General features: G+C 54.2%; 1 protein-coding gene across 2 annotated transcripts; it reads left to right on the top strand.

The window, feature by feature from the left end:
• The first annotated feature begins 1,213 nt into the window (after positions 1 to 1,213).
• SLC45A1 (solute carrier family 45 member 1) lies at positions 1,214 to 21,462 on the top strand. Of its 2 annotated transcripts, XM_066270548.1 has the most exons (9): positions 1,214 to 1,317; positions 7,519 to 7,939; positions 8,471 to 8,563; positions 8,987 to 9,211; positions 12,797 to 13,536; positions 16,236 to 16,389; positions 17,618 to 17,794; positions 19,121 to 19,326; positions 21,118 to 21,462. In XM_066270548.1, exons 2-9 carry the CDS (start codon positions 7,543 to 7,545, stop codon positions 21,382 to 21,384), a joined length of 2,259 nt encoding a protein of 752 aa, XP_066126645.1. In that variant the 5' UTR covers positions 1,214 to 1,317; positions 7,519 to 7,542; the 3' UTR covers positions 21,385 to 21,462. The 2 variants fall into 2 exon arrangements, with proteins under 2 accessions (XP_066126645.1, XP_066126646.1); XM_066270549.1 differs by lacking the exon at positions 1,214 to 1,317 and having other exon boundaries at positions 7,870 to 7,939; positions 8,471 to 8,522.
• Positions 21,463 to 26,811: the final 5,349 nt, after the last annotated feature.

The raw sequence follows: 26,811 nt of genomic DNA, 5'->3' as shown, positions 1-26,811 counted from the left end.
GGCTGGGCCCAGTCTGCCTCTCTGGCCCACCCCCAGGCACCCTGGGCCTCCGCGTTCCCGCCCCCTGGCTCTGGCTTCCTTCACCTCTGTGCTCCCCATACCCTCTCCTGTTGCAAGGGCTCTGCACACTCGACCCCTCTACCTGGAACACGCTGCCCTGTCTACTCAGCTTGGTTGCACTACTTAGTTCCCACTTGTTCTCAAGGAACAAGTGAGAATCTCCCAACAAGGTCAAATCCCCCTGTTATAAACTTTCATAGAGCCAGCCACATGCCTCTTCTTCATAACACTTTCTGCATTTGTAAGTTGACTGCAGGGTATCTAATCATTTGCACTGTCTTCAACTCAGCCCACCTCACTTGTACCCCAGGGCCTTTGCACTTGTTCCCTCTTCTGTCTGGCATGATATCTTCCCCCAGATATCAGCATGACTGGTCCCTTCTTCCCTCCAGGTCTTTCTTCCAGTGTCACCTTTTAGGCGGCGACTCATCAACAACTCTCCAGCCCCACAGTCCCGAGCCCCTTCTCTGGGGAGTTATTATCTTCTGGCATTTCATTTGTTTATAGTATTTGTCTTTTTAATGTGTCTCTTCCCCTCTATAATGTCACGCCACAGGGGCAGGAACGCTTGTTCATTTTGTGCATTGCCATATCCCCAGTCCCTAGACCAGCGCCTGGCACAGAGTCTCACCTGACACATGGGTTAAGTGAACAGTGAATGCAGTAGAACAGTTCCGGGGAGGGCCACCATGTCCACCCTGTGCCCGGCCTCAGTGCCCAGAGAACACATGCTTTTAGGGATCCATAAAATGAGTTCATTTCTTTTAAAATCGGAAGAAAAAAAAAAAAAGGCCTCTCAGGCCACGGAAAATGTTTTAACATATAGTATTAATTTATTCATCTATAGATCAACATCGTAGTAGTTATATTAACCTTTAACATTTTTCCGATAGAGAAAGGGGCTTGCCGTGGTATGAGTGTCCCCTGCCCAGGAAAGGTGTAGATAGGGGGCCAGTATCTGGGGCTTTCGGGCAGACCCGCCGGCCTTTAAAGGTTGGGGGGGCCAGGATGTGCGGGCCCCAGCCGAGCGCCGGGTCCAGCGGCTCTGCAGCGGCCGGCGGTGCCGCTTTAAGGATGCTCTGCGGTACCGGCCGCGGGCAACCAGGATGCAGCCGTGACGTCACGGCCCCGCCCCGCGGGTGATGCTGCAGCGGCAGCGGCCGGCTGGGGGCGGCGGGGCCGGGACCCGAGCTGCACACCGGGCAGGCAGGAGCCCGGCCTCGGGAAGGAAGGGATGCCTCCTGGCTCGAACCACAGGTACCACTGTTTCCTCCCGCGCCCTCCGCACAGCTTCCGGCATTGCTCTGCGAGGGAGGCGGGTTAGGCCCCAGGGCGATAATCCCAAGTGCCAAGATTGGGACCGGAGGTTGGCACGGGGACCTTTGTTCTTCTTGGATGTCTAATTCATTGAACTGTACACGGAGACCCCGCCTGGATGCCTCTGGCCCCCGAGGAGGGTAGCAGTTGGGTGACATTGATTTCTCCCTTGCTAGGAAGGAGCACAGATGCTGAAATTGCCCCGGCTTATGCTTTAGTGGTGCCGGAGGCCTGTTCCTGAGTCACCTGGGCAGGTGTCATCAGCTTCCGGTTCACTTCCCACCCCGAGGCCGAGCCCTCTAGATGGCCAGGGGCCGTGGCTTAACCTCTTTCAGCAACCCAAGATTTAAGTTTATCACGAACACCCAGGCTTACTGCCCTTTTGCCAAGAGAAACAAGACGAGGTAGAAACAGGAGGCTTATTGCAATCCAGTCTGTGCTGTCCTCGACAGTGAAACAACTTTTCAGATGATTTCTGGGGTGGCCACAATGTTTCTCAGCTTTATAGGGAAGTAGAGTCAGGTGTGTCAGTGGACCCCAAGTTCCACCTGCGCCTGACCGGGGCTTTTAAGATAAATTGGCCGTCAGGGAGGGGCCACGATTTAGCGACTGGATTGTTGAATTCCTGCCCTCAAGTCCACAGAACCCTTTAATGGTCTGGGGGTGGGGGCATCCTTGAAGTAGGAACTCAGAGAATTGGTAGACAGTAGAGTGGGGAAGGGAGGTGGCCCCACATGCCCTGTGGTGGGAAGACTGGTTTCAGACAGATGAGAAGGAAATGAGTTTGGCTCAGAGTAGGACCGTTTTAAACATTCAAATATCATGGACATTGTTTATTGCTATTAATCATTTGTTGCTGAATCTTCCCATGATATAGTTTGAGGGACTTGTTACTTGAAACCTCCTCTGTATTCTAGAAGCACAGTGGAGTCAGACATATATCACCATGCAGTCCAGGCTTATGCGTGCTTCCTTTTTCTTTTTGGACTAACTAAATGGGCATCCAGTATGATCAAGATGGGCTGGTGAATATTTGTATCAGTGTATTAAAATTCTATTTCTTTATTTTAAATTTTACTTCTTTTATAACGTTCAAAAAATAATTTAAAACATTTTTCTTAGAGGCCCTGGCTGGTTGGCTTAGCGGTAGAGCGTCGGCCTGGTGTGCGGGGGACCTGGGTTTGATTCCCGGCCAGGGCGCATAGGAGAAGCGCCCATTTGCTTCTCCACCTCCCCTCCTTCCTCTCTGTCTCTCTCTTCCCCTCCCGCAGCGAGGCTCCATTGGAGCAAAGATGGCCCGGGCGCTGGGGATGGCTCCTCGGCCTCAGCCCCAGGCGCTAGAGTGGCTCTGGTCGCGGCAGAGCGACGCCCCGGAGGGGCAGAGCATCGCCCCCTGGTGGGCAGAGCGTTGCCCCTGGTGGGCGTGCCGGGTGGATCCTGGTTGGGCGCATGCGGGAGTCTGTCTGACTGTCTCTCCCCGTTTCCAGCTTCAGAAAAATACAAAAAAAACAAAACAAAAAAAAAACATTTTTCTTAGAATAACCTTCCATGGACGGCTTTGAATAAAATATATGTTTTCAAATAAAAATGATGATCCTGACCCCCAAATTTGAAGACAAACCCTTTAGCAAAGACTTTTTTTTGAGCTTGGGTTTAATTCTGGTCTCTACACTCAGTGTTGTGCTTTTGTTAGGACAGGCTGCAGGCTGTGGGGGTTTGGGGTTTTTTTTTGTGTTTTTTTTGTATTTTTCCAAAGTTGGAAACGGGGAGGCAGTCAGACAAACTCCCGCATACTCCCAGCCGGGATCCACCCAGCATGCCCACCAGGGGGCAATGCTCTGCCCATCTGGGGCGTCGCTCTGTTGCAACCAGAGCCATTTTTGCGCCTGAGGCAGAGGCCACAGAGCCATCCTCAGCACCCGGGCCAACTTTGCTCCAATGGAGCCTTGGCTGCGGGAGGGGAAGAGAGAGACAGAGAGGAAGGAGAGGGGGAGGGGTGGAGAAGGAGATGGGCTCCTCTCCTGTGTGCCCTGGCTGGGAATCGAACCTGGGACTCCTGCATGCCAGGCTGATGCTCTACCACTGAACCAACCGGCCAGGGCCTGCAGGCTGTGTTTTAAAGCTGGGAGCGGAACATAGGTGACGATGAAGTTGTCACATCACAGGTAGAGTCACAGGCTATCTACATAGTTCATTGAGGTAGGGCCAAAATGGCTCCCCTTTTCAAAAAATATGCTCCCTTTAAACAGCTAAAATAGGCTGTTTAAAGCTGAAATTGTTGTAATGTGGGTCCTTGGTTCTTCATTGCAAAATGAATGGGACAGTTTCTAATTGTGCATGCACCTGTGTTCACTTTGTGGGGGTAAAATGCCGGGAGGAAAGAGAGGTGCTATGTATGTGAAAAGGCAGCTGGAGAGGCAGACGGGCAATCAGCCACAGAGTGGGATGTGGGAGGTGACAGGACAGGTGGAGTCTGGTCTGGATCCCCCCACAGCTGTGCTAAAGGCCTCCCTTCAACTATTAAGGAGAAAATTTATGCACTGTTCCCATGGGCACTATGTTTCTGGGATCTGAATGAGCGGAGCTCCAGGGAACGCTAGCTGCACGTGGCTTTCCGAAGACAAGACCAGCCCATGGATAGACTTTTCCGAAGTATTTACTACGTGCAAGGGCCTGAGCTAGACCAGGGGGAACATAAATGAGCTTAGCTTTAAAAATGTGGAAACCTTGATTTTTAATCTTTGGATAGGAATTATATTTTTAATGAAGTATTGCTTGTCTACATAGTTCTTGGGTACATCTGTTCTTGTTTTAAAGAAGAGCATGGGATCTTCCTAAGGTCACAAGATAAGCTGTGTATAGAAGTGAGAGCAGACTGAGCCTTTGGTTATGTAAATCCTTGTGGGCTTGCAATGAAATCCATCTCTTCGCAAATCTTCAAGGTCTTTTGTGGTCAGCTAGTCCCTTCCCGGTGGCTGTGTCTCTCACCACGCCACCCATGGTGCCCCAGTGGTGCACATAAGCTTCTTTCTGTGGGTGGTTCCCACGGCCTCAAATGCCTTTCCTCTGCCTTTTCACCTAATTCGAAGGCAAGAACCACACCTTTCTTTTATCTATATGAATTTTGTGTCTTTGTTGTACTCAAGTATTTGGCTGGAAGAGAGAATGGGTGGGTAGGTGGGTAGAAGAATGGGTGGAAAACCTGAATCATTACCAGCTAGAAGCAGCGGTCATTGGGACTTGGACGTGAGCTGCTAAGTATAGATTTGTGACAACAATTCCAGTGCCATGCGGACTTTTCCTGGAGGTGGCATTGTCCTGGACTCCTGCTCCTAGTGACAGCTCCTAACAGACTGAACTGGGGTTGGGTTGCATTTTTCAGGGATTTGGCATGGTGTTGGGGCCAACTTGGACTTGGTGAACATGTTAAGGACACTACTCTTTTATGGAGTCTTGCTGTATTGGCCAAGAGTTTGCTTAAAGGCTTTAATCACTGTAAAAAAATAGAGAGAGAGGACTGGATAAAGAAGATGTGGCACATATACACCATGGTATACTATTCAGCCATGGGAAATGATGACATCGGATCATTTACAACAAAATGGTGGGATCTTGATAACATTATATGGAGTGAAATGGGTAAATCAGAGAAAGACAAGAACTGCAGGATTCCATGCATTGGTGGGACATAAAAATGAGACTAAGAGACATGGACAAGGGAGTGGTGGTTATAGGGGATGGGGGGAGGGAGGGAGGGAGAGGGGGAGGGGGGGGAGGGGGCACAAAGAGGACTAGATAGAAGGTGACGGAGGACAATCTGACTTTGGGTGATGGGTGTGCAGCAGAATTGAGTGACAAGATGACCTGGACATGTTTTCTTTGAATATATGTACCCTGATTTATTGATGTCACCCTATTAAAATTAATAAAAATTTATTTATAAAAAAAAACAAAACAAACAAAAAAGAATGGGTGGAAAGAGGAATGGCTAGATGAGTGAGTAGGGAATCAACAGACACAGGTGGATGGATGGATGCATGGATGGATGGATGGATGGATGGATGGATAGATGGATGTTTGGAAGGATGGGTGGGTAGATAGAGGATGGATAGGCAAATATGTGGATGAAAGGATGGATGGAAGGGTAGAGGGGTGAGGGAGAGGATGGGTAGGTGAGCAGGTAGAGAGATGAATGAATGGAAAGAGGATGGATGGGTGAATGCATGCATGTGTGTGTGTGTTTGGAAGGATGGATGGGCAGATGGGTAGACTAGAGGATGAGTGGGTGGCTGTGGACAGATAGCTACCTCAGTGGGACATGCATTGGTGGGACATAAAAATGAGACTAAGAGACATGGACAAGGGAGTGGTGGTTATAGGGGGCGGGGGGAGGGAGGGAGGGAGAGGGGGAGGGGGGGAGGGGGCACAAAGAGGACTAGATAGAAGGTGACGGAGGACAGTAGAGTGGGGAAGGGAGGTGGCCCCACATGCCCTGTGGTGGGAAGACTGGTTTCAGACAGATGAGAAGGAAATGGGAGGGCAGTTGGGAGGGCAGTTGGCTGGATGGTAGGGCAGGTTACTGGTAATAGTGTTTATCTCAGTGGGACATCTCTAGAACAAATCATTTCCACTGTTGGTGCCACCTGTGGCTAAGGAAGACCCTTCCCGAGTGGGGAGGGTGGTGAGAGGAGTCTGGGATGCAAATCTGGAGCAATGAGGAATTTCATAAAGAAGTTACTGGTTATCTGTCATTATCAATAGTGCAATGGAAGCTGGTATGTTAAGTTAATGTCCAAAAGAAGAGCCTCGTTTCTAAGACTTAAAACTAAATTTAAAAGAAGACCTGTAGTATTTTTCTTTGTAAATAACAATTGTCCTTGTCAGGAAGCTATCCATGTTGGGAATGATGTCTCGGGTTTGGGGCCTGCTTCTCAGGAAGGACTTCAAGGGAATTGAGGTAGTTGCTTTTTGTCTGTGAATAGACCATCCTCCTCTTATGCTTCTCTTTCCCTCCGACCTTAGTAGCTTTCCTTGCTCTGTGCTTTGTTGTAAGGTTGGCATTGGCTAAAACACACAGGTCAATAGCACTCTTTAATGTTTGCAATGTGGATGAATTTCACAGCAGTGAGAAAATGGTGGGATGCCCCGGGCTCCGGTGCTGACTGCAGCCCCCGGGGGGTGGAGAGGGGGGCCCAGTGTTTGCCAGGCCCTGCATGCTTGCTGACTCCCTACCCCGGCCCGCCGGTGGTGTTGTGAAATTGCTCACGGGATAGTTTAAGGATAGGGGCAACCCCATCTCTCGCCCCTGCCCAGTTCTCCCTACTCAATATGTTGTCTGACATGCGGGACTCAGGAAGTTTGGTTGTTTCTTTCAAAAGAGCAGTCTCTAACACTAAAAAAAAAGCCTCCATCCTGACTTGACTGAAAAGTCACATGTTCAAGTTGATGCTTAGAAAACTTGAATTAAACGAATTCAGCTGCTTTTAGGCAATACCCTCCCCCCCCCCCCCGCCACTGCCTCCACCAGCCTGCAGTGAAGAGGGGACATGTATCCTGGGGAAGGTGACTGCTGTGACAACATCCGGGAGGGAAGGGGTGCCCCCTAACCATGTGTGGGTGCGCAGGGTGCCGACAGGCGGCTCCTGTCCATGCCTGTGCCCGCTCCTCTCTGCTCCCCTGGGACCTGCAGGGACGGACGGGCACACGTGGCCCTGGACATGGGTCTCAGGTTGTGAGATAGCGTGACATCTGAAGGGCTCCTGGCCGTCCCCTCCTCAGAAGGTTCTCTGCCTAACTCCCCCCACACACACACACACACTCCCCGTCGGTGCCTGTGTGGGGAACAGTCCCCTTGAGCTTGAGTGCAGGGACCTGAAGGACCACGCCCTTTCCCTGAGCAGGGGGCTGGCACCCGTTGGGTCTCTGTGGGCCCACGGGCTGCACTGATTCAAAATCGAGGTGAGGGATGCCCTCTCCATGCAGGGGGATCTACCCTGGGGGGCCGGTGTGACTCTATGGGTTCCTCAGTGCGAACTCAACTTTTCCCAAAAGAAAGAGCCAGTCGGGAGGGGGCGGCGAGCCACCCAGAAAGGCAGAGGCCCTGTGAGTGACTCTCGGCCTCCGGACGGGCTTTCCCCCCAGGCGCTCCCACCGGCCCCCCCCACGATGATCCCCCCGGCGAGCAGCCCCCTTCCAGGAGAGACCCTCTACCCCAGTCTGGCTCCTCAGGACTTCTGGAGGTCTCAGCTGTCAGGCTACACAGGGTCTGCGACCCGGCACATCAGTCACCGGGCCAACAACTTCAAACGACACCCCAAGAGGAAGAAGTGCATCCGGCCCTCCCCACCCCCGCCGCCCAACACCCCGTGTCCAATCGAGCTGGTGGACTTTGGGGACCTGCACCCGCAGAGGTCCTTCCGGGAGCTGCTCTTCAACGGCTGTATTCTCTTTGGCATTGAGTTCAGCTATGCCATGGAGACGGCATATGTGACCCCCGTGCTCCTGCAGATGGGCCTCCCCGACCAGCTCTACAGCCTGGTGTGGTTCATCAGCCCCATCCTCGGTGAGCCCCGCTGGTAGACACCCTCCAGAAACCTCCTCATGGCTTCAGCCTGTGGGTCCCCAAGGGACAAGGGAGTAGCAAGAGTTAAGTTCCGCTCCTTAGTATGGGGCTTTGGGTGGACAGGTGTGGCCAGTCATCCCCCCTATTTCAAGTGACTTTATCTAATCCAGATTACAGAACAGGGACATATTAGCCCCCAAGGATTTGTACGGTCTTGAGCTGAACTAACCAGCACTAGAGGATCCAAACAACAATGCCTGGTGTGGGTTGGGTCTAGGGGGTCCTAGAATTTCTTGCATTCTCAAGGTCACAGCGGTTTCGTGCCTTATAGCCGGGTGATTCCAGGGACCTGTCGGTCTTCTGTTTTCTAGCGCAAGGTTAATTGCTAACTCTGAGTTGCATCGTCTTATAGTTCTGCTACGCTGGGGACGTTTGAGGGCAGGTGTCTCAAGAACGGGAAGAGGCTGGGGCAGTGGTCACCCCAATGTGCCGTGGGACCCTGGCAGTGACCAGCGGCCTGCTCTGTTTCAGGATTCCTACTGCAGCCACTCTTGGGTGCTTGGAGTGACCGATGTACCTCAAGGTTTGGACGGAGACGCCCTTTCATTCTTGTCCTGGCTATAGGTCTGTCGTTTTGGAATTGAAATAAAGTGGAAAAGAAAAAAAAAAAAGGCCCCACAGCTTCCTCTTAGGAAAATCTAAGGGAGTGTTGACCAAAGCAGTTGCCCAGATAAGCCCACTGGCATGATGGCAGAAGCACCCCTAACCTGGCCACAGATGCCTGTGAGAATATATCGCTTTGGTTATTTTTTAATGAGTTAATTAAGTTCCTGTCATTCCTGCTCTGCTTGACATTATAAAAAAAAAAACCCTGATCCAAGTGCAAAAAAAAAAAAAAAAATTTGGTGAGCCTGCAGGTGACTTTTCCAATCCGCTCTGCTTAGAATTTGATTAAAAAGGAATTCTTGGGGCCCTAAAGATTCAAGACTTATGCTGTGGGCTGCTGGTCCACGTTTCCCCTGGATGACTGTGTGTCTCTGTCCTCAGGGGCATTGCTGGGCCTCTCGCTCTTCCTCAACGGCAGGGACATCGGCTGGGCGCTGGCGGACACGGCCGACCACCATAAGTGGGGCATCGTGCTCACCGTGTGCGGGGTGGTGCTGATGGACTTCAGCGCGGACTCCGCTGACAACCCCAGCCACGCCTACATGATGGACGTGTGCAGCCCCGCCGACCAGGACCGGGGCCTGAACATCCACGCGCTCCTGGCAGGTAAGTCCCCGCCACGTGGCTGTGCGCATCTCTGCACGTCCCTTCCTCGTGCCCTGATTTAAAAAGGTTAAGTGGCTACAATTCTCCTAGGGTGGGTGAACGCTGCAGTGATTGGAAATGTCTATCTCACACAGTAGAGATAAACAATAATGCATATGGCTATAACTAGATAGGGTCATATGTCGTTGATTCTTGTTATTTTCGAAGTTATGTTCTGCAAAGTCGCAGCGACCCCAACCAAGCCTGCGTCTTTGACTCAAGGACAGATACAGGGTTAGGTTCCTGCAAACCTGTGATCACACAGCCATCAGCCGGTGGATACAGAACCTTGTTTTATGTGTCTCTATGTGAAGACGCCTTATTTAATATGTATGAAATGAACAGATTCATAAATATTGAACCAGGCCAACAGCATGGCACCCCAGGGCTGAAGGGAACTTGTGTAACCCTGCGGTGTCCCTGTAGGCCCATCGCCGCTGTTCCCACGTAGGAAGAGTAGACACAGTACATCAGCGCTGCCCTTGGGGGCTGTTTAAGACAGCGGTGTTGCCGCCGGTAAAGCACAAACGTGCAAAACTGTGGAACCAAACAGACTTGGAAGGGGATGGTTATTTATGGCCTGAGAGTTGGCGCAAAAACACAGAACGTCGCCTTCCAAAACCTCAACAGGGACATGCAGGTTGGGCGACTTGGTACTTGGTTGCTCTGCACATATCTGCAGGGGACTGGGGGTTCCACCTGTGGCGATTAGGGTTACAGATCAGTGTTCTGTTCGTGAGCAGGTCCATTTACAGATATGGAATCCGAGAATAGTGAAAATCAACTCTGTGTGTATATACATGTGTCACACAGACACCACACACACACACACACACACACACACACACATACACACACCTGTGTTGTGCTGAATGGCAAACACGAGAAATGTTCCTATCAAAGTCAACCAGGCAAAGGAGGACAAAGCCTGTGCGATGAAACAGAAACAGACACAGGTGTGGGGGGTGCAGATGACCCCCAATGGTCTCCGTGGCTGCACATGTACGTGGTAAATGTCAAGAAAATCAACTGCTAACCATCGAAGGGAATTCAGTATAATATAAACGCCAGATATAAAAGTGACATAAGTCTTAGATTAAAAGCCATACCTCTAGCATACCTAATGCAGAACACTCTCATTTCCGGCAAAACAACATGGAAAGAAACAATCCCATGTGAAACAGCGGAGGAAAGGACTTCTAAACATCAAGGGGCCTGCGTAATGAGACACATCGGGAGCTGGATGGAGAGGCGGGCAGTCTGTGGTTAGAGGCACACGCCCTAGAGTCCAGAAGGGTTGGGGGCTCCCCTCCCGTTAACTGGGAGATGCTGGCAACGTGCTCAGCCTCTCCAGCCTCCGTCACTTCCAGGAGAGACCGTTGTTCACCCCTCTGTGTGTCTGCACGTGCGTGGGGGTGTGGGCATGGGCCCAGAGCCCTTCTGCATGGGTCTTGGCCAGGCTGGTGCTAGGATCTGAAGGGTAGGAAAGACTTATCTTGTCACTGCATACTTTTCTACATTATATCCTTTTTGTGTGGGGGTCAAAAGACATGTAACAAACATTTACTACCATAGCCATCTTGAAGTGTCCTGTTCAGTGGCGTTAAATATAGTCACCATGTTGTGTTGTGCAGCCGTCACCACCAGCCACCCCACAGCTCCCTTCATCTTATAAAACTGAAACTCTACAGCCATTATGTCCAATCAGTCCCCCTCCCAGTCCCCCCTCCGCCCAGTCCCAGACACCCACCGCTCTACTCGGCTTCTATGACTTTGCTTCCAACACCTGATCTAAGTGGACTTCCACGGTATTTGTCCTTTGGTGACTGGCTTGTTTCACATAACATACTGTCCTTGGTTTTCATCCAGTGGAGCATGTGTGAGAGTTTCCGTCTTTTTTTTCTTAAGGCTGAATAATATTCTGTTGTGTGACTAGGTCACCTTTTGCTTTTCTGTTCATTCATCAGTGGACAAGTAGGTTCGGGGTAGATACCCAGAAGTGAGTATTGCTGCAGGATCAGATGGTAATTCTCTTTTTAATTTTTTTTTTTTTTTGAGGAACCGCCATACTGTTTTCCACAGTGGCTGCACCATCTTACATTCCTGCAAACAGTGCACAAGGGTTCCCTTTCTCCCATGTCCTCCTGAGGCCGGTGGTTTTCTGAGAGCAGCCCCACTGGTTGGGGGGTGGTGTCTCATTGGGGCTTTAAGTTGCATTTCCCTGATGGGCAGTGATGGTGAGCATCTTGTCATGTGCTTGTTGGTCATCTCTTGGTCTACTTTGGAGAAATGGCTGTTCAATCTTGCGCTTATTTTTGAATTGGGTTTATTTTGTACTTGTTGAATTACTGTTTGGTTTCTTAACCTGTGAGAATGTATCACTTCCGTCACTGACTAATAAGGTTTCTCTCAAATCTGACCTTGATTTAGAATCTGAAACAGCAACTGTGTCTTCAGAAAAGGTAGGGGACCCTCACCAGGACCATGAATGTGAGAAGTTAAAAAGAGTAAAAGGGAGACCTGAGGTTTACAGACCCGTGAGGACAGTCTGGGACAAATGAAATTCCACAGTAAAAGCATTCAGTAAATGGACTCTGTGCCACACTGCACCTTAGGGACACGTCAGAGGTTAAGCCAAATGTGTCTGAGCTTTTCCATTGAAGAGACTGTTGAAGAGGCAAACCCCACTGTGGGGTTTGGCAAATCCAAAGCAGGGGGCGGCCAGGACGCCACTGCTGGCTGGGGGCAACTTCCCCTCACCTCCAGGGAGAACTGGGAGGGTTTGCCTCCCGGCCAGCAGGCAAGCTCAGAGCATGGCTGACCCCATATGAAGGAATGTCCGTTCTACAGGGCATGGCAACCAGGGGGCTGTAGTGTGGGGCGCTGGGCGGGGGTCATGTCTGCTATGCTGGGGTCATGTCTGCTGTGCCCTGCCTGTGCCCTCGAGAGCACAGAGCTGGGCTGCAGGAACCCGCACTGGGGGTGGTGAGTGTGTGTGAGCCTACCAGCCATTTGCCGGTTCCCTGAGGCCACAGGAGGCAGTGAGCGGGACCGGGGGAAGGCTCCATAACCCAGTGCGCTGACCGCCCAGCTGGGCCATCCTTGCTCATCCTACATTAGGGGGGACTCTCAATGGCAGTCATGCTCGAGGACGATGTCATCAGGCATGGCCCCGTGAACTCCAGCATGCACACACGTTGAAGATTTCTCCCGTGTTTATGCCACAGTGAAGCTGGGGGCTGGAGGGACCGGCAGGGGAGGTGTGACCCAGTATAGGCATGTGACCTGGTACCGACGTTCACGGTAGGCATTCCTGAAAGGCTGTGGAGAACGTGGAAAAATGCGGACAGGGGGTCATCACGTCCCCTGCTCTGATGTCGGGCCCTGGAGCGCATGGGAGGGGGGCGCCGAGGGGCCCCTGGGAACCCCATTCTCAACCTCACCTTTGTCGAGTGCTGTTGAAACAGATACCACACCCGGATCCTTGGAATGTTTTTTGTACCGTGAGATGCAGAGGCTCCTTCCAAACCCCGCTTCTCCCCCCAGGTCTTGGCGGCGGCTTTGGGTACGTGGTCGGTGGGATCCACTGGGACAGAACTGGCTTCGGGAGAGCCCTGGGCGGGCAGCTGCGGGTCATTTACATCTTCACGGCGGTCATCCTGAGCGTCACCACTGTCCTGACCCTGCTCAGCATCCCAGAGAGGCCCCTGCGGCCCCCGGGCCAGAAGAGGCCCGCCATGAAGAGCCCCAGCCTCCCGCTGCCGCCCTCCCCACCCGTCGCGGGCCAGGAGGCTGCGAGCGACACCCTGGCCTGCCACCCAGACCGCGGCCTGGACGTGGGCTTCTCCAGCCCCATCTCCCCGCTGAGCCCCCTCACACCCAAGTACGGCAGCTTCGTCAGCAGGGACGGCTCCCCAACAGGGCTCAGTGCCTTCGCCTCGTCCTTCGCCACCTCCAACATCGACAGCGTCCTCATCGACTGCTTCACTGGTGGCCACGACAACTACCTGGCCATCCCGGGCAGCGTCCCGCGGCCAGCCATCAGCGTTAGCTTCCCCCGGGCCCCCGATGGCTTCTACCGCCAGGACTGCGGCCCCGGGGAGAGGCCGGAGGTGGCCCTGCCGGCCGGCTGTGACGGGGATGTCCTGAGGGTGGGCTCCCTGGACGCTTCCAAGCCGCGGTCCTCGGGGATCCTGAAGAGACCGCAGACCTTGGCCCTCCCGGATGCGGCTGGAGGGGGTGGTCCTGACACCGGCAAGAGAAGGAATGTGACCTTCAGTCAGCAGGTAAGGCGAAAGGGAGAGAGGGGCAGAGGTCAGAGAGCACCGTGAGGTGTCCTCCATCTGTTAGGCGACAAAGAGGGGTTGTTGTTCTGGAAAGATCCCCGCCATCTCGGGAGTAGCTGGGGTGCTTGGGGCTAGACAGACAAGCCTCAGAAACACATGATTGCTTCTCATGTGCCTTGATGGGGAGGGGCTCCAGCCAAACCAACGACCCCTTGGGCTCAAGTCACCAACCTCGGGAGTCATGTCCATGATCCCGTGTTCAAGCCTGTGACCTTGGGGTTTTGAACCTGGGTCCTCAGCATCCCAGACCAATGCTCAATTCACTGTGCCACCGCCTGATCAGGCAACTCTCTCTGCGTCCTCACCCATGTGTTGTGAGCGGAATCTGACCCCACAGGAGCCCTGGGCAGCAGCTGAGGCACCTGGCAGGGACGGTGGGTGCTTTCAGACACTGGCCACAACTAACAAGAAGGTTCTTTTAAACCCTAACGTTTGCCAGATGGCCCTGTGCTGAGTCTGTTACAAGTGTCGTGTGCATTTCAGTAGGTCCTTGCCTTTTCCCTGTAATGTCCACAGCCTGTGCTGGGGTGGGATTCTGGCACTAGCGTCTTCCTGAGTGACAAAATGGCAGGTACACCCTGGTGGTCTTCCCTGGGCCTCCCCCCGCCAGCCCCCTCCTCGTGTCTGACCTTAGCTGGCCATCCTAGAGGCTGTCCAAACCCTGAACTCGAAAGGGCAGTGAGCAACAGACTCTGTGAAGGCAAAGAACCTTCCGGAAGGCTGTCTGTGTCATATGCAGGATTTGTAGAATTGGCTGAAAGGCTGATGCATGGGCTTTGAGCAGCTTTCAGAGTCTGATCACGAAGAGGCTACTTTAAAGAAAGGCTGTTCTCTCCTTGAAAGGTGACAGAATAGGGTTGTGGCCCACCTGACCTCAGGGGTGAGGTGGACGAGGGAATGTCAATGAGAATGTGGCGTTTCTTGGGCAGGAACCCTATAAAACCACATCCTGGCTACACAAACCCCCGGGAGGCAGTTCTGAGGGCCAGGTGACCCAGCAGCTCAGCCCACGAGCACATGTGCAGCAGACGCACCTGGGCTGTCTCCTCGTAATGCAAACCCCAAACAGGCCACTGGACAGCTGGGTCCTCGGTCCCATGTCCCCTCTGTGTGCCTGGGAAGACCCCTGCAGTTGTGGGAGGTTAACTAGACACCTTGAGGTAGCTGTTCACTTTCTCTTTGTTGTGAAATTCTTAAGTGCACCAGTTTCTTGGTTGCTTTTCTCTGGTGCACCGCGGCCGGCTGGTTCTAGTGCTGTTCTTCTAGTGCTGTTCTTATCACTCATCACCCCTTAAGCGTGAATGTCATCTCACGCCCAGAAAGGACGCCACAAGGTGCGTGGCCATCCTTGCAGGAAGTACTGAGGCTGCCCATGGGCATCACATCACATGAGCTCAGCTCAGAAAGGGCCAGAAGAACCAGAAATCACTAGAGGGTCAGGAAGTGTGTTCTTGTCACAGCAGAGAGATTTCTGCACCTGCAAGCGTTGCTTTTTTTTTTCTTTTGAGAGAGAGAGTGAGAGGTGGAGGTAGGGCAGACAGAACAGACAGACAGGAAGAGGGAGAAAAACATCAGTTCATAGTTGTGGCATCTTAGTTATTCATTGATTGCTTCTTCATGTGCTATTCAACATGTGCTTTGATGGAGAGGGGCTCCAGCCAAACCAACGACCCCTTGGGCTCAAAGCCAGCCACCTTGGGCTCAAGTTACTGAGCTCGGGAGTCATGTCCATGATCCTATGCTCAAGCCTGTGACCTTGGGGTTTTGAACCTGGGTCCTCAGCATCCCAGACCAACGCTCAATCCACTGTGCCACCGCCTGGTCAGGCAACTCTCCTCGTTCTTGATGACACTAGAGCAGCCCCCTCAGGCCCTTGGTCAACACTGGGTCATCCACTCCTGTTCCTAAACATTCAAGCTGGCTTCTGGATACAGGTTGTTAGTTTAAGATCTAAACCCAACTTTTATGTATGGTTGACAGCCTCCTTCTAATCCTTTTTAAAATGTCATTCTCGATACAGTGTAATTTTTGAGTCAGTTATTTGAGGAAAATAAAAACCCTAGCAAAATATAAACACCTAAGGGCTCAGGTGGGGACGCAAGCGTGACGTTGCAGTCTTCCTCTGTGATGATGGCTGACCTTGAACCAGCACTGTGGGCCAGTTCCTTCTCTTCCCATCCCACCTGGATCCACAGGTGTGGACGTAGCACCGCCCCCCACCCCCATGGAGCAGGGGCAGCGGCTCCCTTTCCTCCTGAGACACCTGTCCAGAGGGAGGGGTGAACAGATTTCCCAGCTGCCGTGAAATCAGTCTTTCACACCCTTCTTATGGAAAGGGACTTCATAGAGTCTGCATTTGAGCTGACCCATGTTTTATTTCACACTTGGCAAAGCACAAGCTTACTCCCCGTGAACAGAACCTGCACCCTGGGCCCCAAATGCAGGCACCCTGAAATGAAACTCCATTTCAGCAGCTTCGAGTCCCTGAAGAGACCTGATGTTCCTTCTTGGGCAGATGGTGCTCGGCCGGCACCATCCGGGAAGACAGACCTCTCAGCCCGTCTGTGTTTGTGCTTTCTTCCGGGGGCCAGCCAGAGTCCGGGGCTCTGATGAGGGGCTTTTGGGGGCTCCCGTTCTAGGTAGCGAACATCTTACTGAACGGCGTGAAGTACGAAAGTGAGCTAACGGGCTCCAGCGAGCCGACTGGGCAGCCTCTGTCCATGCGGCACCTGTGTTCCACCATCTGCCACATGCCCAAGGCGCTGCGCCACCTGTGCGTCAACCACTTCCTGGGTGAGCTCTGGGCATGGCCTCCCCATGCGTCCCCATCCTGGCCAGGGCGCTCACTCCCATCGGTCTTCCAGGATGCCCCCCATATTCAGTGGGTTCTCAGATACCAGCAAGGGCAGGATGTGGTGTGGGCTGCCCCGAGAGACATTCCCCATGAAGGCCAGAGTGGCTGCTCTAGGCAGCCCCAGGTTACATCAGTTCAGACCAGAGGCCTGATACCTGGGTCTCTAGAGCCCAAAACCTCATTACTGAAAACTCTTCAGACAACTCCTAGTTAAGTGATGGATGTCACTTTCCCACTGGTGGGGCTGGTGTTTTGAGCTAGTTTGGGCCTCCCGTGGAGCCAGGACTGACACACGCAGACACCCACGCGTGCCTGCATGCGTCCAGTGGTCGTCTCAAGTTCACGAGCTGTGGCATTCGAATTACTATAGAAAGGGCCCAGACTTGCACTTCATTCCCTTTTAGTGTCTCTTTGCTGTTGGGTTACTGAACACCTGAGAACAATTAAACTTTTGAGCTAATCCAGGGCTTTCAAACACCGTGGGATATAAATCAGAGTGACTTTCTAGGTGGCACTTTGCCAACAGGCAAGAATCTTAAAAATGTCCATAACATTTATCCCAGGGAGCCTTGTTTGGTATTCTTTGCAAGGACATAATCAGATTTTTATCAAGAAATATATGTACAAGTTATTTTATCATAGCGTGATTTATCATAGTCAAAAACTGGAGTGGGGGGAGGTATGCATGTCCAGCCATGGGAGAAGGGCTGGATAGACGGTGTGCGCCCACATTGTGAAGTATTCTGCCACCACTAAAACGGGGCCGTTTCAGAATATTTAAGGGAACAGTTCAAGAAGGCCAATACATACTATTTTTTAAAAAAGACAGACTGTTAGGAAACCTATACAATCTTAACAAGAGGTAAACAGATCTCTGGGTAGTCAGGCTAGAGGTGGTCCCTTCCCCTATTTTGAGAGAGGAAGGGAGAAATACTGATTTGTTGTCCCATTTATTTATGCATCTATTGGTTGATCCTTGTGTATGCTCTGACCAGGGATTGAACCTGCAACAGGGTGACACTCTAACCAACTGAGCTACCCGGGCAGGGTGAGGTGGTTCTTTCTTGAAGTTCTGAATCTACGTTTTGAGAACTGGTCAAAACTGGCTGCTGGTGACAGACAGGCCTTGACCCAGCCTCTGTGGTCACAGCCCGGTCCCCTTCCCAGGCTGGCTGTCCTTCGAGGGGATGCTGCTCTTCTACACGGACTTCATGGGCGAGGTGGTGTTTCAGGGAGACCCCAAAGCCCCACACACGTCGGAGGAGTACCAGAAATACAACAGTGGAGTCACCATGGGCTGCTGGGGGATGTGCATTTATGCCTTCAGCGCCGCCTTCTACTCAGGTACCCACCCGGGCGGAGGGCGGGGTTGGGCCCTTCACGGCGGTCGGACAGCCTGTGGTTGGGACGTGCAGACTGAAAGCACTGAAGGCAGGTGTGTGTGTTCACAACCATCAGTGCACCAACCCGGCGCTGTCTGCTTTTAGCTGTTCAACAACCCGTCACGGGCCCGTGCTGTGCTAGGTAGGGCTTGGGGCCGGGCAGGACAGGGCCAGGTGTATGTCCAGACCTGAAGGAGCCCCTGGGCAGAGAGGACAGGCCTATAATTGAGGGCAAAGTGGGGGCTCAGCACCTCTCCACAGGTGCATTGCCCTCTAGCCTCCCAGCTCCATTAATTCCCCCCAGCTCCATTAATGTGAGCAGCTGGTGCGAAGGGCAGACGTGAAGGCGAGAAGGCAGGGTGGGTACCGTGGGAGAGGAACACACGGGGGGGGGGGGGAGGAGGGGGGATGGGGGATGGGGATAGGGGGGTGAGGCCGGAGTCCAAGGTGACCCTGGGGCTGTGCTTGGGTGACCCAGGGGACACAAGTGTGTGCCTTTATATGGCTTCGGAGCCACCCCAGTGGGGAAGGCTGGCGGAGTAACCCGCATATCTCAGGGGTCCACATTGTCTGTACAAGGCCAGAGAGCAGAGAGCGGGCTTCACAGGCTGCACATCTCTGCTGGACGACTCGCAGCTGCCTGTGTCTTGGGAGCTGCCACAGACAAGATGAAAACGAGTGTGTGGGCCGGGTTCCAGCCAAAACTTCATTTCTGGTCGTGGGAATTTGGATTTCACATAATCATCATGTGACACCAAATATTCATCTCTTCTGACTTTTCAAAAGAAATTATTTTAAAACATGAAAACCATTCTTAGCTGCAAGGGTACAAAAATGGGTTGCTTGGTTCTCCACAGCTGGTGACAGACACCAGGGTATAACTACCCCAAGTTAATTGACTCCAGGAAGTGGTGTCATGTGTCCTCTCCGGGTCCCCCAATGTCAGTGGGGACACGGGCTGCTGCTGTCATTTTGGGAGAAAGCACGGTGGGAACAGGGGCTCTAGTCTGAAACCCTACGCTCCTGAACCTCTGGGATTTCAACTCAAAGACCCCCTCACCTGCTGCAGCACCTGAAGGCCTAGCCCAGCATGTGAATGGGGCCATGCCAGTCTGGTCGACTGGCCCCACCGGAGGTGTCAGGGGTCCCTTGGCTCCTGGGGCCCACACACGTTATCTGGTCCAGGGCAAGGGCCTGCCATATGGTTTACACCCCTCCCAGGCTTAGGGTCAGCCCTGGAGTGGTGGCCTTGGGACACGGAGTCCTCACTGTCCTGTCTGACCCGCAGCGATCCTGGAGAAGCTGGAGGAACACCTCAGCGTCCGCACGCTGTACTTCGTCGCCTACCTGGCCTTTGGCCTGGGGACCGGGCTTGCCACCCTGTCCAGGAACCTCTACGTGGTGCTGTCTCTGTGCATAACCTACGGGATCCTGTTTTCCACACTGTGCACCCTGCCCTACTCGCTGCTGTGTGACTACTACCACAGCAAGAAGGTAGGTGCCCTTGCCTCCAGCCTCCATGTCGCCTCCACCCACCCATCCAGCTTCTCAAGAGGAGTTCCACTTGAGCAATGGTCTGGGTCCAGTATGCACTCTGGGGGCGGTACCCAGGGAAATGCAGGGGCCCCTTTGAACAGCAAGACGGTGGCAGTAGGGTACAACCCCTATGCAGCTGGGGAGCTGGGAGGGGAGACCCATCCCCTAGCATCCCCCTCTGTCAGGCTTTGGGGTCACCTGTAAGGACAGAGCCTCAGGTGGGCGAGGTGCTCACTTTGGGCAGAAAAACCCAGCCATCAAGATCAATGTTATGTTAACATGGCATTTCTAAGAACAATAAAATCCACACTGAACAAAACATCAGAACTTGAACGGCTGATAACAGAGCCGGCCGTGCAGAGCCGTGGTGGAGGCGGAGGCAAAGGGGAACTGAGGAACAGGATTCTTTTACACGAGTCTGGTCTTCAGTTTGGTGTGGATTTTCCTTTAATAGCTTTACCGAGAAGTAATTCACCATGTGGCCCTCCCGTTTCAAGTGCACACACAGTTCGGGGTCAGTGTACTAGTCACAAGTTGTGCGACCACCACCACGATCCCAAAGAAGTCCCGTACCCCCTTAGCCATCACCCCTCCAGTCCCCCCAGCCCCTGACAACGACTAACCCACTTCCTGTCCATATGGGTTTGCCTGTTTGGACATTTCACACACAAGGAGTCATATAGTTTGTGGCCAGCTGTGGCTTCTCACTCAGTGGGACATCAGGTTCATCCGTGTTGTTGTGCGAGGGAGGGCTTCATGGCTCAGGGCCGAATGATGCTCTCTGCACAGCATTTCGCCGTGACGGTCAGATTTTAAAGTAGTGTATTAAAGGTTACCTTTGTAACTGAGCTTCTTGCACCCCTTTTAGTTTTGGGTCTGTCACCTCCCCTGGGCCCAGCCCCAGTGGCATCCTGATTTGTCTTAAGGGGCTTGGAGACTCAATGAATTCAGTGAGGTGGCCCTGAGTGGACTTTCTATGCAAAGTCAGATCAGCTGAGACAGACCTTGGGCCACTGGGTGGGGACCAGGCAGCCCCTCCCGGCCAGTCCCTCTGTCTGCAGCTGAGTCCCTCTGCCTACCACGGTGGCATCCCTGCAGGCCACAAGGCTGTACCTAGTCATGGGAGTCACAGTTCCTCAGGACACACGTGTACCCCTGATGACACAGCCTTTCCCAGGACGGGGCTTGGCAGCATCCCAGAGGTGACTTCCTCTGTGTCCGGATCAGGGCCTGGCCATGCTGGTACCCTCCCGGTGCACATGCAGGTGTTTGTGGGGTGGCACCCACTTCCTGCTTCAGTGGCTGCTGGCTGCGTGCGGGAGGGCAAAGTGGGAGGGCTCCACGCCACCAAAGCCCAGCTGCTGTGGATTAGGAGAGGGTATTTCAGGATGGGACAGGCACTGCAGCAGACACAAGTTAAGGAAGGGGGTGGTCTGGGACGTGGAGCACCGGCTGGCTGGGCAGACTGCTTTCTTGCAGGTAAGAGCGAAGGACTGGAATGTCCGCCCAGGGAAAGTGCCACCCGGGCCTGTGGGAACACAGCCCTCCTGCCTGTTAGTCATGGATTCTTTTCCTTGGTGTCATCTCTCTGCACACAAATATTATTAGACTCTTGGCTGAACTCCCTGTGCACGCCAGCCCTAGAGAATGTGAACCCACTGTGCGTGGGCCACTTGGGCCGCTGGGCCTTCAGGAACGCGGGCCTGGTCACCTGGCCCCTTGCCGCTGACGGTCTCTCCTCTGGGTCAGTTTGCAGGGTCCAGCGCGGATGGCACACGGCGCGGCATGGGTGTGGACATCTCCCTGCTGAGCTGCCAGTACTTCCTGGCCCAGATCCTGGTCTCACTGGTGCTGGGGCCCCTGACCTCGGCCGTGGGCAGCGCCAGCGGGGTGATGTACTTCTCCAGCCTGGTGGCCTTCCTGGGCTGCCTGTACTCCTCCCTGTGTGTGGTTTACGAAATCCCTCCTAGCGACACCGCAGAGGAGGAGCACCAGCCCCTCCTGCTGAACGTCTGACAGCAGACTCTGGCCCGGTCCTACGGGTCTGTCACAGTGTGAATACGTGAGAAAACAGTAAATAGCAGCGGCAAAGACTACGGCTTCTTGTTGTGGCTCTTCTGAGAGGTGAGAGGTCACCTGGGGGTCTGGCCACTCTCCAGGGAAACTTGGGGAGGGGCTGTAAGAATTGCTTATTCAAAGTAAAGGTGTAACTCAATGGTTATCAGCTGGAGGTGACTGACCCCTGCCGCCCCCCCCCCCACCTCAGAAGACATTTTGCAACACCTGGAGAGATTTTTGCATGTCACAACTTGGGTGGCTGCTCCTGTCCAGGAATGCTGTGACCATCCAGCAAGGCACAGGACAGCCCCACAACAAAGCGCTGACAGGAGGCCCTGAAAGTCAACTGTGTGGAGGGGGACAGAGCCTGGTCTAATTGCACCCTGCAACCCAGAGCAGTTAGAACACACAATGCCTTTGGGTCAGAAGGCCTCCTACTCTTTCATCCCTTCTCGCATCCACCCACCCTATAGACAGCCATCAGGTGCTCTGGGCATGGCGGGCAGGCAGGCAGGCAGTAACACGTGTCCGCCCTCATGGGGCCAATGGGAGGAGATGTGCCATACCGAGGTCTGCTGGGGACGGCAGGAAGTGCTGTGGAGGACGTGAACGAGGGCCAGGTGACAGGGCCGGGTTAACCCAGGGAGAATGGGCGGCCTCTGCTGAGATGCCATCTGAGCAGTGCCCTGTGGAAAAGGCAGAGGGCTAAGGCTGCAGTGGGAACTTGCTGGGTGTGTCCAAGGGCTACCAGCACCCACTCGGAATGTAGGATGCTCCCCCAGGCAGGAGCCTTACAGTGAAGCAGACGCATGGGGGAATGTGGCCTGCCCTGACCTGGCCACCTCCCAGTGCCTGTTTACGGACCTGGGTAAGTCTCCGACTTGGTATGTCAGGGTCCTCTGCCACGTGGCTTTTCCCCTCTGCCATCACGTGATGCCAGAGCTGGCTGAGGCCCCTCCCAGTGTGCCCAGTGTGCTCCCCTCCCGGCACTGTACCAGCTGGGCACTGGGAGGGGAAGGACAGAGCCACTGTGCTACCTGCTGTGACCAGTTCTAAGGCCTGGTCCCTGCACCCTCACTGCACTGTCCCTGTTTTGGGGGCATACTGGACACAGTGACCTCAAGTTCCAAATGTAACAGTGGTCCTGGGTGCATCTCCAGCCTCTGAGGAGACGTGGGTTTATGGGTAGCTAATGCTTCCTGGTATCTTAACTCTGACCAGTTAGACACTTCTGAAAACCATGACCCTCTGCAGGGCACTCTGGCCACCTCCCACACCTGGGCCACAGCCTTCTCACCTGATCCATGGACTCCCCAGTGGGCTTCCCCCTGGGCTCCCTCAGTGCCCTCCTGGTGCGGTGGTGACTCCTGTGGGGGTCTCGGGGTCTGGGGCCTCTGACCCTTTGCCCGTAGTCCACCCTCATCATCCATCTTCTGCCCTGCAGGTCTGAGCCTTTCCTTTCCTTCCACGGCTCCCAGTGCCTGAGGAGCCAGCTCTGGAGGCCTCCTGTGGAGCCCTGCCCACCCCCCGAGCCCCCGCCCTCTGTGTGGCTCCAGTCTCCTGCAGCGCAGGGACAGACCCTATCCAGCCATGACACACCCCGCGCCTGTGCTCTTTCCACAGGCTAAGTCTTTCCACCTCTTCACTGCCCATCAGTTTCTCATCCATCCACTTTAAAATGCTTTCTCCTCTGTGCAGCCCACCGTGGTTGGAACCGGGGAGTCCTTTCCCTGCGTCTTCATGTCATCCACTGTACCCTTCGTGATCATGGGCTAAGAGAGGCAGGTCCCATCGTTCCTGTTCCACGTGTAGGTGGAGCATTGAGAGGTTCACTGCCTTTCCCAAGCCCTATGGCTCCTTGGAACCTCCTGTTGGTCCCATGCTTCTCTGGGACTTACTGTTTCTAGAAAACGTGGTGTTGAACGGCGGCCCCTGGGCTGTATTTGCTGCAGGATGGTCAAACTGGGAGACAGATGAGGAATGAGGGGCTCTCTGCTCACTCTTGGCTTCTCAAACCCTGGGACCTTTTCCTGGAACTTTCTGAATAAAGGCCGTTTTACAAGCAGAAATGGCCGTCGTCAGCCTCTCCTCCTATGGATCTGCTATGAGTCTGGCGCTGTTTGCTGTCCAGGGACAGTGACAGCAGAGTCAGGCCGCCCTTGGGCCAGCTGCAAGCGGCTGCCCTTGGCCTCCAGGGTCTGTTCCCAGCAGATCAGTGGGAGCCGCACCTGCTGAATTAATTCATTTTCCGTCTCAGAGCATCACTTCGACTTAAACCTTAAGCTGTGACGACGGTGACTGCAGAGGTTCGTGGAGTCCTTTGATGCGCTCTGTGGTTGCAGATGTGCACTATCTTCTTGCTTCCCCTCCCCACCGTGAGGCAGGGGCTGTCGCTACCCCCTCTGACAGACCTGCACCCTTAACAGCACATCAGGTCCTCGGCTCAGGTCACACATGTCACCTCCTGTACCAGGGAAATGGGACTCCAGACCGGACCCAAGGTGGGCTGTGGAGCTCCTCCCTGTGGCCCAACTGCCGTCCCGCTCTGGGCTGGCTCCCAGGGACTCGGCTTGGAGGGAGCACCTGGTTCCATTCCAAGGAAAGAGGGAAGGGACAGGAAGCTTTGCTCTGCGGCCCTGTGATGAGACTCGCCCCTCAGTCACCAAAACCAAACCACTGGTTGCCACAAACGCTGAGGCCACCCTAGACATCCCCTCAGCGAATGAGAAAATCAACTCGTTTCTTGATGCTCTTGGCAACAAAGGGCCTGTGCCTTCCCCGCAGTCACAGCACGGAGGACAAGACATCGTCCGCAGAGGGAACGGACGGCAGAGCCACTGCTGTTGTTTCATTCCTACCTTCCCTGGCTATTGGACGAACCCCGGACCGTGGTTTGGGATACAGGGACCGGAGGAGGCTGCATCCAACACCCATCATACTGGGGCGCAGGCTTCAAGGGACTGGCGGTGTCTCCCTTGGAATACACCAGAACTGACCTCTGCTGGGCCCACGGAGCCTGCCTGCTTCGAGCGTTTCCGCAGGTCCACATGGTGCACACGGAGGCCTCGTCCTGGCTTGAGCACCCTCGTTCTGGAAGACTGGGAGATGTCCTGAGTTGGAGGCACATTCAGGGCACGCAGGGCTTCCAGGACAGCATCAGCTCAGGGGAGGGGACTACTGATGCCATCATGCTTGGGTCTGACCAGCAGCTGAGAGTGTACATGGTTCCTCTTCCGCTCAGTGACCAGTTAGCGAGCACCTCACCTCTGGTGTATGTCCCAGCACTGGGCCAGGCTCTGGGGATGCAGCTGAGAACAAAGGGGCAGCCACTGTCTTCAAACAGTCTTTCTGTGGTTGTAACATCCAGGCCTGGGCGCTGCCCACTCCGTGCAGCCAGCCCCCAGGCCCTCTTCCCTGCCATCTCTCACCCCTCCCGTTCCCTGAGACACATGCCTCACGTGTCTGGCTCTCTGCCTCCAGGAAATGTCAGTTCTTTTTGCGAAATACTCACTATGCCCACAAGCCTCTCTCTTGGAGCATCTGGTAGAGGGGGGGCTTATCCACATGTGTCACCCTGGGTTGGCTGAGCAGCCTGAGATAGCGCCTGGATCTTAGATACTGCCACCTAGTGGTCAGGACTGGGAGTGGTAGTGAGGACAGTTTCAAATCTGTTGTGTGTCAGAACTAAGTGCCTTAAAATTCTATTTTTAATTTAATTCATCACTGGTGTCCACACCCTAGGGGTTCACCAGAGGCCACAATTTCAAAGCAGACCCTGCGCAAACTTCTAAGAATGGTGTAGCCAGGGATAGAGCTGGGGCTCTGAGTTCCTGGAGCAGGCCCAACTGGTCAAGGCAGCGGGATTGAGAGAAACATGTAGTGGAAATCCCCGCTTACCAGTGGAGTGGCACAGAGGATACTGTCGGCATACAGTCTTGCTGATACCCTAATTACCCTGGTGATAGTATCACCAGGAGTGCCTGCACAGTCGTGGGATTCTGCCATGCTCCCACAATCAGTGCTCCGAGTCTAACCTCCATCAGTGTGAGATGCACACGCAAAGAAACATGTGAGGGCACCAGGTACCAGAATAATGGGTCCAGCTCCCTGGATGTGGCTAGTGGCCATCCTATCTGGTCATGCATACTCACAACTCAGCAGCACATCTGTAGTGCGCCAAGGAACCTTCCTCTGGGAGGCCTGCCCACCAAACACTTCCAGAGCAAGGGCCTCCTACCCACTAGAACTTGGTTCCATCACAAGCTGTTGGGAGGGAGGAGCTGGGTGCCACTGCAGGCATAGCTGGGGCCCTCCTGTGTCCCTGACATGTCAAAGGGAACAAGTACAGGTGACATACAAGTTGTTCCTGTTCCTGATGGCAAAGACAGCCTCAGGGGTTGAAGCAAAACGAATTTCCAGGGCCCAGAATTTAAGCAGCCAGAGCTTGTGGGGCAGCTGTGAACCCGGCAAGGACTCCTCAGATCCTGAGAATGCCAAGGACCAAAAATGCAGACCCAGGAGCCGTCTGGGAAGCCCCAGGGTGAAACCTCACTGCAGCCAGGGCTGCCCCTGGGCCTTGGAGGGGCCACACGGTCCCTCCACAGTGGAAACTGCAGCCCCTATGGCCCAACTCCATCACCCTGCCTTCCAGCGGGGCTCTGGGAATCCAAAGGGCTAACTTTATCCTGCTGCCTGAATGATCCCCTCCCACACCTAGTGCCCAGTGCAGATGGACTCCCGCTGCTCTTGAGGACTGTCTGCTCGGCCCCAGGGGTCTAGGTCCTGCTCCAAACCCATGTTGGTGCTCACTGTGTGGTCAGCCGGTATGCTGTGGGCCCGAGACTGGCGAGGGGCTCCCGACTGAGTGCGGGGACCCTGCCCCTCACTCGTCACGTGTTTGCACCCATGATCGCGCAGCTCTGTGGTCTCACCACTCCAAGTCCCTGTGGGAGGTCACTGCTGATCTCCTCGCTGTGAACCTCACCCTGCATGCTAGATGAGCTTGTCCCCATTCACCTGAACTTACCATGCACACCTGTCTCCTTGGTGCCACGGGTCCCGCCGAGGCTTCAGGCCTCACACCAGCTGGCAGTGCTTTCTCCGCCCACGCCGCACTCACAGGGACCCAGGGGTGAAGGGCAGGCTGGGGTCAGTCTGTCTGCAGAGCAAAAGAGGCAGGGGCCCGCTAGGTGGCACAGCTGCTAGGCAGTGAGCAGACCCTGTATCTCCTAACAAAGCCCGATGACCACTGGGGTAGGCCCCTCCCTAATGACCCCTGGGGTGGGCCCATCCCTCAGACTGGGTCCACGGCATGGCAAAACCCGTCCACACCTGGGAACCTGAGCCCGTGCAGCTCTGATGAGGGCCTTTGCTGTAGCATAGCTG

This window comes from Saccopteryx bilineata, chromosome 3 (genome assembly GCF_036850765.1).
Source record: "Saccopteryx bilineata isolate mSacBil1 chromosome 3, mSacBil1_pri_phased_curated, whole genome shotgun sequence".
NCBI classification, from domain to species: domain Eukaryota; kingdom Metazoa; phylum Chordata; class Mammalia; order Chiroptera; family Emballonuridae; genus Saccopteryx; species Saccopteryx bilineata.
The sequence above is the reverse complement of the archived record's forward strand: the minus strand, read 5'-3'. Positions and strand labels throughout refer to the sequence as shown.

What these genes read in the sequence shown, in the direction of transcription:
- SLC45A1 (XM_066270548.1), top strand. Translation starts at nt 7,543, where the DNA reads ATGATCCCCCCGGCGAGCAGCCCCCTTCCAGGAGAGACCCTCTACCCC. An exon ending in GTTCATCAGCCCCATCCTCG is followed by an intron (nt 7,940 to 8,470) that starts GTGAGCCCCGCT and finishes GCTCTGTTTCAG; the next exon opens with GATTCCTACTGCAGCCACTC. An exon ending in CATTCTTGTCCTGGCTATAG is followed by an intron (nt 8,564 to 8,986) that starts GTCTGTCGTTTT and finishes CTCTGTCCTCAG; the next exon opens with GGGCATTGCTGGGCCTCTCG.